At 69.9% G+C, this 15,938-nt stretch overlaps 4 protein-coding genes across 4 annotated transcripts in view; 2 read left to right on the top strand and 2 right to left on the bottom strand.

Moving 5' to 3' along the window:
• Positions 1–42: 42 nt before the first annotated feature.
• On the bottom strand, positions 43–5,184 carry RHOBADRAFT_25309 (uncharacterized protein). The gene is made up of 17 exons (XM_018412675.1): positions 4,668–5,184; positions 4,425–4,561; positions 4,129–4,349; positions 3,940–4,014; positions 3,375–3,888; positions 3,192–3,273; positions 2,899–3,123; positions 2,648–2,805; positions 2,495–2,567; positions 2,281–2,412; positions 2,152–2,213; positions 1,860–2,070; positions 1,479–1,782; positions 1,238–1,400; positions 846–1,159; positions 540–763; positions 43–454 (listed from the first exon to the last, which is right to left on the bottom strand). The coding sequence occupies exons 1-17, from the start codon at positions 5,170–5,172 to the stop codon at positions 75–77; spliced, it is 3,780 nt and encodes a 1,259-aa protein (XP_018272312.1). The 5' UTR covers positions 5,173–5,184; the 3' UTR covers positions 43–74.
• A 319-nt stretch (positions 5,185–5,503) lies between these two features.
• RHOBADRAFT_42591 (uncharacterized protein) lies at positions 5,504–7,274 on the top strand (the record flags this gene model as incomplete). The annotated part of the gene is made up of 4 exons (XM_018414084.1): positions 5,504–6,124; positions 6,201–6,603; positions 6,687–6,953; positions 7,027–7,274. The coding sequence occupies 4 exons, from the start codon at positions 5,504–5,506 to the stop codon at positions 7,272–7,274; spliced, it is 1,539 nt and encodes a 512-aa protein (XP_018272311.1).
• A 198-nt stretch (positions 7,275–7,472) lies between these two features.
• Positions 7,473–11,525, bottom strand: RHOBADRAFT_52296 (uncharacterized protein; the record flags this gene model as incomplete). Its single annotated transcript, XM_018416270.1, has 2 exons — positions 7,473–11,376; positions 11,436–11,525. 2 exons carry the CDS (start codon positions 11,523–11,525, stop codon positions 7,501–7,503), a joined length of 3,966 nt encoding a protein of 1,321 aa, XP_018272310.1. The 3' UTR covers positions 7,473–7,500.
• Positions 11,526–11,775: 250 nt separating this feature from the next.
• Positions 11,776–15,938, top strand: part of RHOBADRAFT_52295 (uncharacterized protein) — a gene marked incomplete at its 5' end in the record, with an annotated part of 5,455 nt that continues 1,292 nt past the window's right edge. The window contains 5 exons of the mRNA XM_018416269.1: positions 11,776–12,684; positions 12,754–13,045; positions 13,115–13,248; positions 13,318–15,360; positions 15,437–15,918. Of these exons, the coding sequence (XP_018272309.1) occupies positions 11,776–12,684; positions 12,754–13,045; positions 13,115–13,248; positions 13,318–15,360; positions 15,437–15,918 (3,860 nt within the window). The remainder of the gene's footprint in view (positions 12,685–12,753; positions 13,046–13,114; positions 13,249–13,317; positions 15,361–15,436; positions 15,919–15,938) is intronic.

Below are 15,938 nucleotides of genomic sequence, written 5' to 3'. Positions count from 1 at the left end.
GCTCACGCTCGCTCTCGGCAGACGGGCACGGTCGACGGCAGTACAACACGTCGACGTTGCGAATCTCGCCAAAGCTACACGCCAAAGCGCCTCGGCGTGCGCTTGACGACGGGCGTCCCGACGCCGGCGATGCGCGGCGTGCTCGACACGCTCTTTGCCGCCTTTGCGCGCTCCTCCCTGTCGCGCTTGGCCTGCTCGAACTCGTCCTTGAGCCGCATCTCGGCCTCGCTCTCGGCGTTGAACTGGGCCTTGGCCGCGACGCGCTGACGGTCGCCGAAGTGCTGCTCGCGCACCGAGTAGAACTTGTCGCCGACGTCGGCGAGCCAGTGTGCGTCGACCGAGGTGACGATCGACATGTACTCCTTGGACGTGAGGACGAGCTCGTGGTAGACGACGTAGTCGGGCAGGTAGCCGAGGCCGTACAGGGACGACGTCGCGTGGAGGTGCATCGGGACTGCGAGAGGGTGAGGACGACGGTAAGCTCGGGATGCTCGAGAGCGCCTCTTCGACTGCGACACAGAGAGAGAGAGGGGACGCACCTCCAGTGCGCAAGTGCTGGAACTCGCCGATGCCCTTGACGCGAGCCGCCTGGTGAAAGTAGGCGCCGCAGATCGTCTTGCGGATCACGTCCCAGTCGGTGCCGCACGGGATGATGTCGAGCTTCTGGTGCTTCATGATGTCGAGCAGCTGCGTGCGCACCTCGCGCGCCTTGCGGAGCGTCTTGGGGTGCAGGAAGTGCCGGGCGGCCCACGAGTCCGAGTACCTGCGCGACGGCGGCGGCGATGTCAGTCTCGCGCAAAAGGAGGCAACGACGAGGACGAGAGGCACAGAGAGAGAGGACGCACCCGTTCGACTTCCACTGAGTGTAGACGTGCAGGAGCGTGAGGTGGTCGCTCTCCGGGACGAAGAACTTCTCTCGCGCGGCGTCGCTCTCCTCGGCGCGCTCCTTGGGGCGGTAGAAGACGCTCGGGACCGACAGCATCGAAACGATGGTGAGGACCTCGGCCGAGCACCGCATGGCGACGCTCGAGATGAGCATCTTGGCGAGCGCCGGGTCCATCGGGAAGTGCGACATCTTGCGGCCGAGGTCGGTCAACTCGCCCGTGTTGTCGAGCGCGCCGAGGACCCACAGCTGGTACATCGAGTTGAGGATGTTTTCCTGTGGGCGAGCGAGGTCAGTGAGGGCGCTCGAGACCGAGAGCCGTCGAGGAGAGGCGGTCGATCGACGAGGACGCACCTGCGGCGGCGGGTCCATGAAGTCGAACTCGAGCAGGTTCTTGACGCCGAGCGACTTGAGGAGGAGGACCGTGTTCGACAGGTTGGTGCGCTGGATCTCGGGAATCGTGCTCTCGAACAGCTCGTCGCGATACGCCATCTCGGTGAAGAGGCGGTACGCCGTCCTGCGTGCGTGCGTCGACCGAGTCAGGTCCGCGAGTCACTCGAGGACGGGCGCATGAGAAAGAGAGAGAGGGACGCACCCTGCACCGGTACGACCTGCACGGCCCGAGCGCTGGTTGGCGTTGGCCTGCGAGATCGGCGTGATCTGGAGCGAGTCCATGCCCATGCGCGGGTTGTACACCTTGAGCTTGCTAAAGCCGGCGTCGACGACGTACATGATGCCGTCGACCGTGAGCGACGTCTCGGCAATGTTGGTCGCGACGATGACCTTGCGGCGGCCGTCCTCGGTCGGCGAAAAGATCTTGGCCTGCAGGTCGGCCGGCATCTGCGAGTAGATGGGGAGGACCTCAAGAGGAGCGGCGTCGTCGACCTGCGAGAGGCGTTCTGTAGGACAGGCGGCGCCTCGTCAGTGTCGAGCGCCTGGCAAGGAAAGGGACCAAGAGAGGCGGGGCGGGACGGACCTCGGATGACCTCGCACGTGCACTCGATGTCCTCCTGACCAGTCATGAAGATGAGGACGTCGCCTGGCGGGTGCGAGATGTGGATCTGGAGCGCCTGCTTGACGGCCGAGTCGACGTAGTCCTCGCATGGCGTCTTGCTGAACAGGACGTCGACGGGGAAGGTGCGACCCGGAATCGTGTAGCACGGCGCATCGTCGTAGAAGCGCGAGAACTGCGTGATAAAGGGGAGAGAGAGAGAGTCAGTGCGGCTCGGAGAGAGGAGGGCGAGGGAGAGAGAGAGAAGCTGACGGACCTTGGCGGCGTTCATCGTGGCCGACGTGACGATGAGCTTGAGGTCGCGGCGCCTCGACAGGACTGTTGTACGAGAAAAGAGCGTCAATGTCGTCGCCTAGGGGAGCGAGAGAGGAAGATGCGGACGCACTCTTGCGCAGCAGGCCCATGAGGATGTCGGTGTTCAGGGAGCGCTCGTGCGCCTCGTCGAGGATGATGACACTGTACCGATCCAGGTCGCCCTCGTTGAGCGACTCGCGAAGCATGACACCGTCCGTCATGTCTGAGAGGGCGCAGGAGAGGCCGAGGTTAGTAAGGGCTGCTCCGGTCCGCAGAAGGGAGGGGAGGGCAGGAGGGGGACGCACACTTGATGACCGTCTTGTCCGAGGTACAGTCCTCGAACCGAATGCTGTAGCCGACCTCGGCGCCGAGCTCGCACTGCGAGGGTGGACGAGGAAGAGGCAGGGGTCAGTGCACGGTCCTCGGTTGGCGAGCGAGGAGGACGGTCCTGGACGCACCTCCATCTCCTCGCTGACACGCTGAGCGACACTCATGGCGGCGACACGACGAGGCTGCGTACAGCCGATGAGGCCGAATTCCGAGTAGCCCTCCTCGTGCAGGAACTGGGTGAGCTGCGTCGTCTTGCCCGACCCGGTCTCGCCGACAACAACCGTCACTGCGGGACGAGGACGCTCAAGAGTTAGTCGAGACGAAGGAGAAGAGGACGAGATAGGGGGGAGAGGGCGAGGGAAAGCGGGCAAGGACGCACCCTGGTTCTCGCGCACGACCCTCAACAGCTCCTCCCGGCTCGCAAAAGCCGGCAGGTACTGCCGCTGCTCCTTGAGCGTCTTGTTGCGCGCGAACGCGCTCGAGCCCTTGCCCTTGGTCGCCTTCTTCATGTGCTCGGCGAACTGCGAGTCGCCGCCCTTGCGGGCCTCGTCGCGCTCGTTGTTGCCGTTGGCCGCGTTCGGGTCCTTGTCGGGGATGGCCTCGCCTGCAGGGAAGAATGGCTCGCCGAGTCAGTCTCGAGAGGCGAGGAGAGAGAACGGGAGAGGGACGCACCGTCGGCGTTCTCGGCCTGCTCCTTGACGCCCATGATGTTGCCGAGCGTCGTGCCCGCAAGGCTCGCCGCCTTTGCCGCCGCCTGTGGGGGCGAGAAAGAGCTTCGTAAGTACCGTGTGCGCGAGGAGGGAGAGGACACCGAAGCCGAGACGGGGAGGAGAGGAAGGAGGACGAGGGACGCACCCGCTCGCGCTCGCGTTGAGCCCTGCGCTCGCTGACGAGGGCGCTGCCCTTCTTGGAGAAGATGGCGAGGTCGCTCGTCGGGTCCTTGATCGGGTTGACGGGCTCGAGCTGGCGCGTAAAGGCCTGGCGGCCGTCGAGGAACGGCGGCTTGAGGTCGTGCACGATGATGTGGACCCGGCTCTCCTCGTCGTCGTCGAGCGCGTCAAAGTCGAGCGTGCGCCGCTCGCCCGTCGCGCCCGACAGCGCGAGCTGGTTGCGCTCCCACTGCTCGTTGTCGGCGTTGCGCGCCGCCTGCCTCGCCGTGACGCGCTTGCGCGGACCGGCGGCGCCGCCGCCCGCCTTGGCGATGAGCTCGGCCTCGCGCTCGGCGTAGTCGTCGTAGCCGTCAAAGTCGCCGCCGGTGCCGCCCATGTCGCCGCCGGCCTCGTCAATGTTGTACCACTCGCGGTCGACGCCGCGAGCGTCCTGCTCCCACTCGTCGCCGCCCTCGCCGCCACCGCCTCCTCGCGACGTGCTCGGGCCACCTCGAGTCGAGGGCGTGCCGCGAGGAAGAGGGCCGGGCGACTCGTCGCCGGCGGCGACCCGGACCGAGCGAGGCGTGTCCCACTCGCGCTCGCCCGGCCCGCCTTGACGACGCGAGCTGCCGCCGCGCCGTGCGTCGTACCCGCCGTCGTCCTCGCCGCCGCCTCCTCGGCTCGACCTCGGCGTGCTGTCCCACCCGGCGCCAGCCGCCCTCGAGCGCGGCGTTGCGGACGAGCCGCGGTCGGAGCGGGGCGTCGAGTCCCAGCCCTGGTTGCGCAGCCGGGCACTCGACGTGAACGACCCGCCGGGCGTCTGCGGCTCGTCGCGCCCCCGAGCCTCGTCGCGGCGGACGCTGCGCCCGCCGTAGCCGTCGTCGCGCTCGCGGTCGCGCCCGTCGTACCCTCCTCCTCGGGGCGCATTGTCCCTCCTGCGCTCCTCGTTGCGGTTCAACCGCTCGCGGAAGCCCTCCATGGCGCGCTTGCCGCCCTCGTCCGAGTCGCGCAGGGCGCGCGAGTCGCCGCCGGCGACGGGCGCCTGGGCGGCGCGCTTGGCGCGGTGCTCGGCGAGCTTGCGCGCGGCCGTGTCGGACAGGCCCGAGCCGGCCGACGGGGTCGCGTCGGGGCGGGCGCGCGGGTTGGTCGGGCGGGCCGAGGGTCGGGCGGGCACTGTTGGCGAGGGAAAGAGGAGAGAGGGAGGAGGGGAACGAGGAGGCGAGGTCAGGACTGGCTCGGCGGGGCGGGCGAGCCTAGAGAGAGAGAGAGGGGGACGCACTCTTGTACGAGTCGGGTGCAACGTCGTCGTCGTCGTCGTACTTGACGCGCTTGAGGGCCGGGGCCGACGAGGACGGGCCCGAGTCGCGCTCGCGGCGCTTGTCGGCGGCGAGGCGGTCGAGGCCGAGGGTGCTCCTGGCGGGGAGAGCGGGCGCCTTGAAGACGTGCTTGTCGGCCGAGGCGGTGACGGACAGGCCGGCGCGGACGGGAGCGTCGGGTTCGAGGACGTCGTGGTCGTGGACGGCGAGGCGGCCGCCTTGGGCGTGGGAGCCGGGCTGGGCGAACGCGCGGGCGACGAGGTCGTCCTTCTGGCACTGGTCCCAGATGTCGACGGCGTGCTGCCTCGAGAAGCGACCAAAGGCGGTGAGGGCCTTGTGGAAGCGGTCTAGGTCCGGGTGCGACTGGCTGAGGCGGAACACGGTCTGGGCGAGGACCGGGTTCGGGTTGAGGTTGAGGGCGCGACCGACGATGACGGCGAGCGTGTCGAGCGGGTCGTCGGTGCTCATCGTGTCGGCGCGAGAGGGTGGGGAGAGCGGAGCGTCGAGGTGGAGGAGAGGGCGGGGGGTGGGAGGCGCGAGTCGCGGCGCGGTGGGTGGTGGCGGTGAGGGTGCTCGGCGTGGTTCAGGTGGCTGTAGCTGGTGCTGCACTCGGTCTCAGGCGAGTCTGTGAGCGAGAGAGGGGCGGACGACCAACTACACGAGCGACGAGCGACGAGCTGATTCTCGCTCATCTCGCCCGTCTCTTCTAGCCTTGGGACAGCTGCGCTAGCCGCCAGCGCACAGCTACGACAGCGAGCCCGACTTGCCCGCTCTTCAAGCGCCCCCTGTGACCGCGCCCATGTCGTCTCCTCGCCCCGCGTCTCTCCCCGCCCAGGGCAAGCCTCCACCACCCTCGCCAGGCTCGTCCGCCGCTCAGCAGGGCCAGCAGTCCAAGCCCAAGAAGCAGCCCTCGGCAAAGGACCAGGCCAAAGCCGCAAAGGCCGCCCGCCGCGCCCAAAAGGTCCAAGACGCGCCGTCCGCACCGACAGACGCAGACGACCCCGCCAAGAAGGGCCAGCAGGGCCAGCAGAGCACCGCAAAGGGCAAGAACAACCAGGCCAAGGGCGGCGCCCAGGCGGGACAGGGCAAGGGCGACGGCGCGTCCGCACTCGCGCACCAGGGCGGCGGCGGCGGCGGTCAAGGCGGCCATGGTGGCCAGAACGGCGCAGGGGGCCAAAAGGGCGGCAACGGAGGCGGCGGCGGCGACTCGGCGAGCGCGCACGGCGGCGCAGCGAGCGACACGCTCCAGCCCTTCCTCCACCTCGACCTCCCGCTCCCTTCGTCGAGCCTGAGCCACTCGGCAAAGAGCTCGACCGCCAACCTGCACCCGAGCATCATCCGCCTCGCCCTCCAGTACTCCGAGTTCAAGGTTGTCGGCGCCAACGCTCGCTGCATCGCCATGCTCGAGGCGTTCAAGGACGTGCGTCCCTCTTCTTTCTCTCTCTCTCCCTCCTCCGACCTCACTAACTCTTTGTCGCCGTACGGCACACGAACAGATCATCTCGTCGTACACGCCGCCGCCGCAGACGTCGCTCACGCGCCACCTCCCGACGACGCACCTCAACCCGCAAATCGCCCACCTCATCCGCGCCCGCCCCTTGTCCGTCTCGATGGGCACCGCCATCCGCTACCTCAAGTACGAAATCAGTTTGATCGAGATGGAGATGGACCTCGACGAGGCCAAGCAGCTCCTCCTGTCCAAGATCGACTCGTTCATCCGCGACCGCATCTTGCTCGCGTCGAGGGTCATCGAGCAGCACGCCGTCGACAAGATCAACGACGGCGACGTCATCCTCACCTATGCCCGGTCGAGCGTCGTCGAGGGCGTCCTCCTCGAGGCCAAGCGCCAGGGCAAGGAGTTCAGCGTCGTCGTCGTCGACTCGCGGCCGCTGTACGAGGGTGCGTCCTCAGTCTCTCTCTTTCCCTGTCCCTTTCGTGTTCTACCCTGTTCCACCCGACTGACGAGTCTCTCACGCAAACAGGCAAGCACCTCCTGCACTCGCTCCGCCTCGCGTCCATCCCGACCACCTACGTCCTCCTCCCCGCCCTGTCGCTCGTCCTCCCGCGCGTGTCGCTGTGCCTCCTCGGCACGCACGCCCTCCTGTCCAACGGCAGCATGTTTTCGCGAGCGGGCACGGCCATGGTCGCCATGATGCTCAGGGAAAAGGGCGTCCCCGTCGTGTGCTGCTGCGAGACGTACAAGTTCTCGGAGCGCGTCATGCTCGACTCGATCGTCGGCAACGAGCGAGGTGCGTCCCCTCTTCTCTCTCTCTCACCCACGTCACAAGGCGACACCGGGCCTGACGCTCTCGCCGCACACAGCCACGCCCCTGCCGCTCCCGTCCGACCTTGCCTCTCCCGCCGCCGCACCCACCACCACCTCGAAGCCCTCTACCGCCGCCCCGAGCGCACCCTCCCTCCCGACCAACCTCTCGCCCCTCTCGCTCCTGTACGACGTCTCGCGCCCGGAGGATGTCACGGTCGTCATCACCGAGGCGGGCCTCATCCCGGTCCAGAGCGTGCCGGTCCTCCTGCGGGACTACAAGCCCGTGCAGGGGAGGAACTCGTAGCGACGAGGTGGGCGGTACTGCAGCGAGGACGACGTGTCCTGGACTCGAGCGATTCGGGACCTTCTCAAAGCGAGACAGAGAGAGGTCTTTTGCGAGCGAGCGAGAGGGTGCGGCGCTGCTCCCAAGAGTGTCAGGGGGCGGCTCGTCGAGAGAATGCGCCCGTCTGGACGAGCTCGCGAGCGCGAGACGAGAGAAATCGAGAGGAGCACTTCGTCTTTGCACGCCTCTACAGCTGCGCCAGGATCTCCTCGACCTCTGCGCTCGCCTCGACGCCCTCCCACCCCTTGCCGAGCCACCTCGGCAGCCCTTCTGCGCCCTCCCCTCCCACCGTGCCCCGCAACACGCACCACACCGCGTCGGCGTTCTGCCGCCCGAGCGCCTCGTACGCGCCCCTCGCGAGCACGCGCAGCTCGGGCTCGACGCCGCCGCGCTCGGGCACGGGCACGACGAACCGCCGCAGGACGAGCGCCGCGTCCCACACCTGGGGCTCCTTCATCGGGACGTGGCGCGCGATGGCCCGCATCGCCGAGAGGACGGCGGCGTGCAGCCGGTGCTGCGCGCTATAGCGCCCGAGGCCGGCGGCCGCCGTCGCGCTCGCCGGCACCGAGACCGACGCCGGCACGAGGAGCGCGGCGAAGCGAGGCCACACGTCGTCGGCGATGCGCCGGCTCATGTACTCGCCCGCGTGCTCGGCGAGCGCTTGCACGAGCCGGACGGCCTCGAGCGCGACGGGCGCTTCCTCCCTCGGCGGCGGCGCGAGGCGCAGGAGGATGAGGGGCCACGCGCGGTGCACGACCGGGAGGAGGTCGGCCTCGCGGGTCGTGGCGGTCGGGGGCGCCGGGGTCGAGGTCGAGGTCGGGGCGGCGGCGTCGTCCGAGAGGGGCGGCAGCGTGAGGAGCGGGACGGCCGAGGCGAAGAGGGAGAGGACCCGGGCGCGGAGAAAGGCCGACGGGTGCGACAGGAAGTAGAGCGCCTTGTGCAGGATCTGCGCCGTGACGCGCTGAGGGCGAGTTGGCGGCGCGACGGCATCCGAGGCGAACGACGGGTCGATGGGCTTGCCGTCGTCGCCTTCTGCGGGTGGAGACGTCGTCGAGTCGTCTTGGCGCGTCGAGGCGAACGGCTGCTGCGGGTTCTCCTCGGGAAGGTCGGCCCTCGTCGACGAGCCGTCGGCGGCGGCAGCGTCGACAGGCGGCTCGTCGAGCCGATGCGCCAGCCACTGCTCGAGGTCGCGCAGGTCGTCGGCCGGGACCGGGCGAGGCACGTCCTTGGTCGCCGCCGACCGGCGCGACAAGTCGTCGGCCGTCGCCGGAAGGTCCTCGACCATGACCTTGAGGAGCGCGTCGAGGACGGCCCACAGGCCGACCGTCACCTCCTCGTACCCGTGGTAGTCGTCGAGCGCCTCGAAGACGTCGTCGACGAGGTCCTGGACCATGGGCACGATCGGCTTGCCGACGAGCCGGATCATCTCGACGAGGACGAGCGGCGCGTTGGGCTCGAGGCGCGACACCGATAGGCGCTGCGACACCGAGTTGACGACGTAGTCGACGTTGGCGAGGACGAGGTTGTGCGGCGAGGCGTACGCCGTCGCGTCCGAGATGAGGGCGAGCGTATGCTGGGCGTGGGCGCGCAGGAACGGGTGCGTCGTCGGCGACAGGTGGGCGAGGACGTGGTAGAGGGACTGCATGAGGAAGGGCTGGAACGATGACGACAGAGCTGCTGCCGAGGTGGCGAGGAGGCGGAGCGAGAAGGACGACAGGAGGACGAGGTGCGACGCCCGTTGGTCTCGAGAGGTCGCTCGCGCCGCGACAGGGTTGTACGCGTCGAGGGAAGGCACGTCCGTGACGCCCTTCTTGTGCTCGACGAGGCGAAACGTCGAGCTGCGCTCGTCGGCGTCGTCGTCGGCGACGAGGAGGTCCCGACCGTGCTCCTCGTCCCCTCGGCCCACAGCCGCCGGCTCCTGCTCCTCTTCCTCAGCCGACGCGTCCTCGAGGTCCTCCATGAGCGCGAGAACCGCCCTCGTCGCCCGCTTGAACACCTGCCGCTGCTCCCTCGAGCCTGCCGCCGACCCTCGCGCACCGTGCGCGCCGCCCATCCCCTTGAGCACGCCGTCGAGGACCCACAGCGCGCTCACCGCCGGCCCCTCGTCCCTCCTCGGCCCGAGTGCAACGCCGGCGAACTGGTCGACGGCCTCGCCCGCCTGGCCCGCCGCCGCGCTCGCGCGCCCGAGCGCCTCCCACAGCGCCTCGAGCGCACGGACCGTCGCCGCCTCGTTGACGCCGCGCAGCCGCACGGGCGGGTACGCCGTCGCGTCGACGCCGGCCGCACTGGACGACGGCGAGTCGCCCGACGACGTGATCCACGCGAGCGCCATGCCGCCCTCGGCCGCTCGGCCCGCGGCGGGCACGCGCTCGACCTCGAGCGCGCCGAGCAGCGCCCAGCTCCACCGGTCGACGCCGTGGAGCGGGCTCGGCGCTCGGCGGGCGGCGGCGGGCGACGAGGCGCTCGCTGCTGCTGCGGCGGCGGCAGGAACGAGGTCGAGCGCCGTGCGGACGATGGCCGCGCCGCGCCGGACGGCGTGCTCGTCCTGCCTGCGCAGCGCGCCGGGCAGGGCTGCGAGCCGCCGCTGGACGATCCTCGCCGCGAGAGCGAGCGGGTGCTGCGCCTCGTCGTCGTCGGCGCCGCTGCGCGGGAGACCGAACGCGGCGAGGAGGGCGCGCCGAGCGGGCGCACGGACCGCGTCCCACTCATCGCTCGCGAGGGCGAGAAGGCCCTCGATCATGATCTCGGCGTGTGTGCCGAGCGTGGCCGAGCAGAGCGCGAGGACGTCGGACAGGAGGGCGACGAGGGCGATGCGGACGGCGGCCGAGTCGTGCGTCGAGAGCGGTGAGAGGGCGGCAAAGAGGGTCGACAGGGACGTGAGGGTGAAGGCGAGCCACGAGGGCGTAGGTATGACGGGGCCGGCGGCGGTAGGAGGAGGTGCAGGCGCAGGTGCTGAAGGGTGGTCTGGCGGCTCGAGCGCATCGTCCGCCTCGCCCTCGTCTGCTGCCGCCTCGAGCCCGAGGTTGACCATGCTCGCCTCGACGAGTTCTTCGAGCGTCGCCGGGTGCGGGCTCGACTCGTCGCCTGGTGCGCCCGAGCCCGAGCGCAGCGAGCGCGTCACCTCGTCGCCGACCGACTCGACGATGACGCGCGCGAGCGTCTGCAGCGCGGCGACGACGACGGGCGATGCCTGCCGGCGCGTCGACTTGCCGTACTCGGACGCGGACGAGCTCGGCATCGAGAGGGCAACGCGCGAGAGGGTCGACGCCGTGCCGGGGAGCGCGGTCGCGAGGAGGGGCGACGGGCCGTCGACAGGATGCGGGACCGTCGCGCTCGGCGCAGGGTGCGCGAGGTACTCGGTGAAGAGGATCTGAAGGGCGTCGAGGGAGGAGAGCTGGAGCTGGAGGAGGGAGGTCGGTTCTGCCGCGAGGGCGAGGAGGGTCGTGAGGGTGTGGAAGAGGATGGGCACGGGCGGTGGCGGGTCGCTCGCTCGCTGTGGCGGCTTGTCGAAGGAGGCGTCGACGCGGTCCCAGTCGATGCGCTCGCCGAGCGGGTCGTCGTCGTGGTCGTCGCCGTCGTCTCGTGCCACGTCTCCTCGCTCGTCGGGGCGCATGAGGGCGAGGAGCGCCTCGACCATGGCGAGCTCGGCCTCCTCGGTGCGCTCGACAGCCTTGCCCTTGCCCTTGGCCCTCGCCGCGGCGGCGCCCTTGCTCGGGCCGGACGGGTCGAGCGGCCCGCCGAGCGAGAGGGCCGTCATGGTCCACAGCTCCTGCCGGACGCGCACGTCCATGCCGACGGCGCGCCACTGGACGATGAGGGCGGCGAGGGCGAGCATGGTGACCTCGAGGACGCGGTCGCCGCGGTCGCGGCCGTCGAGCGGCGGGCGGAGGAGGGCCGACAGCGGGAAGAAGGCGTAGTTGGCGAGCGCGGTGGAGAAGGCATCGGTCGGCGTGGCGCGCAGGAGGTCGGTGAGCTTGACGGCGAGGTCGATGATGGTGCGGGTGGCCTGGCCGGACGAGGGTGCGCGGGCAAGTTCGAGGAGAGGGACGCAGACGGCCTTGAACTGCGAGGCGGGGCGGTGTCAGCTCGCCGTTTGGGGAGGGAGAGAGCGGCTGGGCGTACTTGAGAGAAGACAGCCTGCTTGTGCGCGTCCCTCGCGGTCCCACGAGCTGGCGTTGGCCCACGAAATGGACCGGCGGGCGCGGCCGTCATGATGAGGTCGAGCTGCGGAGCACCGGTGAGTGTGAGGCGTGCATGGGTGCGAGCACGAGTGCTCACCTAGTCGGTACAGTAGCTCAGCCGGTCTCTCAGAGGGGAGAGGCGGAGTGTGGGCTCGGTCGAGAGCGAGAGCCAACCTCGAACCAACACCTGGTCTCGTCCTCTCGACTGTGTGCGCCGCCCGGGCTCCGACTTGAGCCATTAGGGCGTGCAGCACCCTACAGCAACTGGCAGGCCCGGCCCCATGCCGCTCAGCGGTCGCCTCGCCCTTCTGCTCCTCGTCGTCGCCCTCTTCGCACGCGCCTCGCTCCTCCACCTCGCCCTCGTCACCCTCGCCCTGGTCGCCACCGTCATCGCAGTACTCGTCGCCTATGTGTCCCTCACCCGCGTCGCAGAGCAGCGCATCGCGAGGGCCAGCGCACCGCACCGCTCGGGTTCCGCTCGAGGTGGTGGGGGAGCTCGGCGCCCGGCGGTCAACGGCACCTGGGCAGGCGTCCCGCCGCTCCACTTTACGTCGCCGGCAGCATGGGCCATGACGCAGACCAAGGCGGCGTGGGAGGCCGCCGCCGCCGCCGCGCCCGCCTCGCTCGACGGCGCTCCCCCGTTCCTCCAGGCCGCCCTCGACTCGCTCCTCGAGCTCGTCCTGCGCGACTTTGTTCGCCGGTGGTACGACAACCTGTCCGACTCGCCCGTGTTCCCGACCGCCGTCGACCGCACCATCCGCGACACGCTCGTCGCCCTCTCGACCCGCGTCGCGAGCACCCTCGACTGGTCCGAGGTCCTCGTCGGCCGCATCCTGCCCCTCGTCACGGCCCACCTCGAGCACTTTCGCCAGGCCCACGAGTCGGCCCACGTCGGCGCCGCCGGCGACTCGGACGAGGCCGACCTGTTCGTCGCGTCCCGGTACGCCGACCTGAGCGGCGCCAGGCTGCACCCGGCTGTCGACGTCGCCGGCACCAACTCGCGCCCGGCAGAAGAAGCCTACCTGCGCAACCTGTTCGGCGCCCTCCTCCCGCTCGTCGTCCCTGAGCGCGAGATGGACAGCGCCGCCGTAGCCGTCATGTTGCGCGAGATCGTGTCGTGCGCCGTCATGCTCCCCATCTTTGAGCTCCTGTCCGACCCCGACTTCTACAACCGCCTCATCGACGACAAGGTGCGCCCCGCTCTCCCTCTCTCGCCCGCACGAGCGACCTGGCCCTGACCTCTCCCTTCCCATCTGCAGGCCGGCGCCGCCATCCGCGACCGCAAGATGGTGACCGAGTTCCGCGAGGCGCTCGACAAGCAGGCCCCTGCACTCGCCGCCGTCACCGGCCTCGGTCTCTCGGCGCCGCCACCGACAACCAGGACCGCCGCGGCGGCAGCCGGCCGCAAGACCGAGGTCGTCACGGTCCGCACGAGCGCGCGCCAGTTCGACGCGTGGCTCGCCAACATCGGCGCCCTGACGACGCTCGGCGACGCTCGACGACTGAGGAGCGACGTCACGAGCCAGATCCGGCGGGCCAAGCTTGCGACAGGTGCGCTCGACCCTCTTTCCTCGCCCCGACTCTTTTGCGCGCCTTCCTGACTCCTCGAGCGCCTCGCAGACGGCAAGTCGCTCGACGACATGGTCGATGGCGTCAAGGTTGCAGACTGGATCGACTTCATCGAGCGCCTGTACACGGCCAAGCGCAAAATCGACCGCCGCATCGGCAAGCTCGGAGGACCCGACTCGCGAGATGTGCGTCGCCGGCTCGTCCTCTCCTTCGCCTCAACGATCACTGACTCGAGGAGTCTTCTCGTGTTACAGCGCGCACCGAGCGTCATGTCGAGCCCCGCGTCGCACGGCCAACCTGCACTGCGCGACCTCCTCCTTGAGCCGACCGCCGTCACCTACCTCATGGAGTTCCTCGAGCGTCGCCGACACTCGGCCCGGGCCCAGTTCTGGCTCCTCGTCGAGGGCCTCAAGGACCCGCTCGAGGAGCTCGACGTCGACCTGCCGACGACGACCACGTCGGGCGCGAGCACGCTCGACGACGGCTCGATCGCGCTCGACGACATCCGCATGATCTGGGACGCCTACCTCGCGAGCGACCCGTTCCGCTCGAGCAAGGTGCACCTCGAGACGGTACGCTCGTTCGTGGCCGAGCGCCACGACGCAGCGTTGTCGCCCGTCGTCGCCTCGCCGCACGAGGTCCGCCAGGTCCGCCACGCCCTGTTCGCCATCCAGGGCGACGTCCTCGCGCTCCTCGAGGAGGAGGACCTGCCCGCCTTTCGACGCTCCGACCTCCACTTCAAGGCCGTCGCCGCCATGCCGTCCTCGTTCGCTCCCCCTCCTCCGGCCGCCTACGTCACGCCGCCGTCGCCCTTGGCGACTCGTCCACCTCGCCCGCGCTCGCGCTCAAACCCCCAAGTGCCACCACTACGCGCAACGACCACGCCCACCACCCTCGTCGCCGCCGCGCCGCTCGGCTCCCCGACCTTCCCTCCTCCTCGACCCGCCTCGCCCGCGCTCCTCGGCCAATCGCGCACCCAGCGCCCGCAGCGCACCGAGACCGCCCCGCCGCAGGTCACGTTCCACGCCGCCGCGTTCGACCGCCCGGCAACGCGCCGCCCGGACCTGTTCGACGGCGGCGGCGGCGAGTCGCCGAGGTTCAACCCGGTGCGCAAGGTGTCGAGCGGGTCGGTCGACACGGTCAACTCGACAGCATCGGCGCCCACGGCGACATCGCCAACGACGGGCGGGTCGAGCGCTCGGCGCAGCAGGGTCAACCTCGCCGACTCGCTCGAGTTCCTCATGTCGCCGCCGCCCGAGGTCGACCGCTCGCCGCTCTTCGGCGCCGCCGCCGCCGACGATGCAGCCGACGACGGCGCGCACTCGGACGACGACTACGTCCAGGTCCAGACGATCGAGGCGATCCAGGAGGCGCTCAACTCGATCCTCGCGACCGACGCTCGGGCCCAGCCCGAGGCGAGCAGGTCGACGACGTCGCTCGCGAGCGTGCCCCAGGACGGTTCGGCGCCGACGAGCCGCCGTGTGTCGGCCGACGCACAGCGCAAGGCGTCGCTGTTCGCGACCGAGACGGGCAAGTCGTCGCCGTCGTTGCCGACCAGCCCGGCGGGCACGACCTCGTGGGGCGTCACGTCGCCGCCGGCGCTCCCGCCACGACCTGTACGGCACCGAGGTGTCTTTGACGACGCCGAAACGGTCGACGACGCCGACGCCGACCAAGACGACGTCGAGCTCGACTTTGACCCGCACGACATCGTCCTCCCGGCGCCCGGCGACCTGCACCTGCCCGCCGAGATCGCGCGCCTCACCGAGTCGCTCGCCAAGCTCAAGGGCCAAGAAGCCGTCGTCGAGGCGCTCATCCGCAAGGCCGAGTTGACGGGCAACGCGTCAGAGCTCAAGCTCCTCGTCAAGTCGCGCGACAGCCTGCGCCGCGAGATCCGCGCCGCGACGTTCCAGAAGGACCAGTACGAGGCGCAGGCGTCCGAGAACGAGCTCACGCCGGACCGCACCCGGGTCGCCATCCCGGGCACGACGGTCGGCCAAGCTGGCGGCGGCGGCGCGGGTTCGGGCTCGAGCTCGGCGGCGACGGCGCTCGCGCCGACGAGCGCGCAGAGCTTCCAGCTGTACCTCGTCGAGGTGCACCAGCTCGCGCCCGACGGGTCGTTCCGCGCCGGGTGGATTGTCACGAGGCGGTACAGCGAGTTCTCGGCCCTGTACGGCAAGCTCAAGGACAAGTACGTCGCGGCGCGGTACCTCGACTTTCCGAGCAAGCGGCTCGTCGGCATCTGGAGCAAGGAGTTCATCGAGCAGCGTCGAGAAGGTCTCGAGCGGTACCTGCAGGTGCGCCCCGGCTCCTCCTTCTTCCTCGCCTTCTCAAGTTGCGGGCGAGCGCGCTCATCATCCTCTGCGTCCACAGGCCCTCATCCGCATCCCCGTCATCTGCCGCAGCAGCGAGCTTCGCGCCTTCCTGTCGCAGCAGACGATCGCCCTCCCCAAGAGCGACGTCGCCCGCAAGCTCGCAGCGCCGCTTCTTCCCGGTCAAGCCCTCCGCAGCCTGTACCGCGGCTTCACCTCGGGCATAGACGACGTCCTCGGCACGTCGACGACGAGCATGGTCGACACGATCGTCGCTCGGCTCGGGCAGCAGGCCGCCGAGTTTGCTGGGACGAGTACCGGCGGCGGCGCCGGCAAGGTCAACGACGAGGACCTCGTCGACCAGCTCGTCGGCTCGGACGCTACGGCGCCAGCGGCGAGCGCGCCCGACGGCGAGGCGCTCACGTACTTCACGTCGCCGTTCTGCGACCTGGTCGTCAGCATCTTCGGCCTCAAGGACAACTGGCTGCGACGTCAAGCCATCCTCATCGTCCTGCAGCAGGTCCTCGGCGGCACTATCGAGCGGTGCGTCCCCCCCCCCCCCA

Source organism: Rhodotorula graminis, assembly GCF_001329695.1.
Source record: "Rhodotorula graminis WP1 unplaced genomic scaffold RHOBAscaffold_4, whole genome shotgun sequence".
Lineage (NCBI taxonomy): Eukaryota > Fungi > Basidiomycota > Microbotryomycetes > Sporidiobolales > Sporidiobolaceae > Rhodotorula > Rhodotorula graminis.
This window is presented reverse-complemented; position numbering and strand designations above follow the sequence as displayed.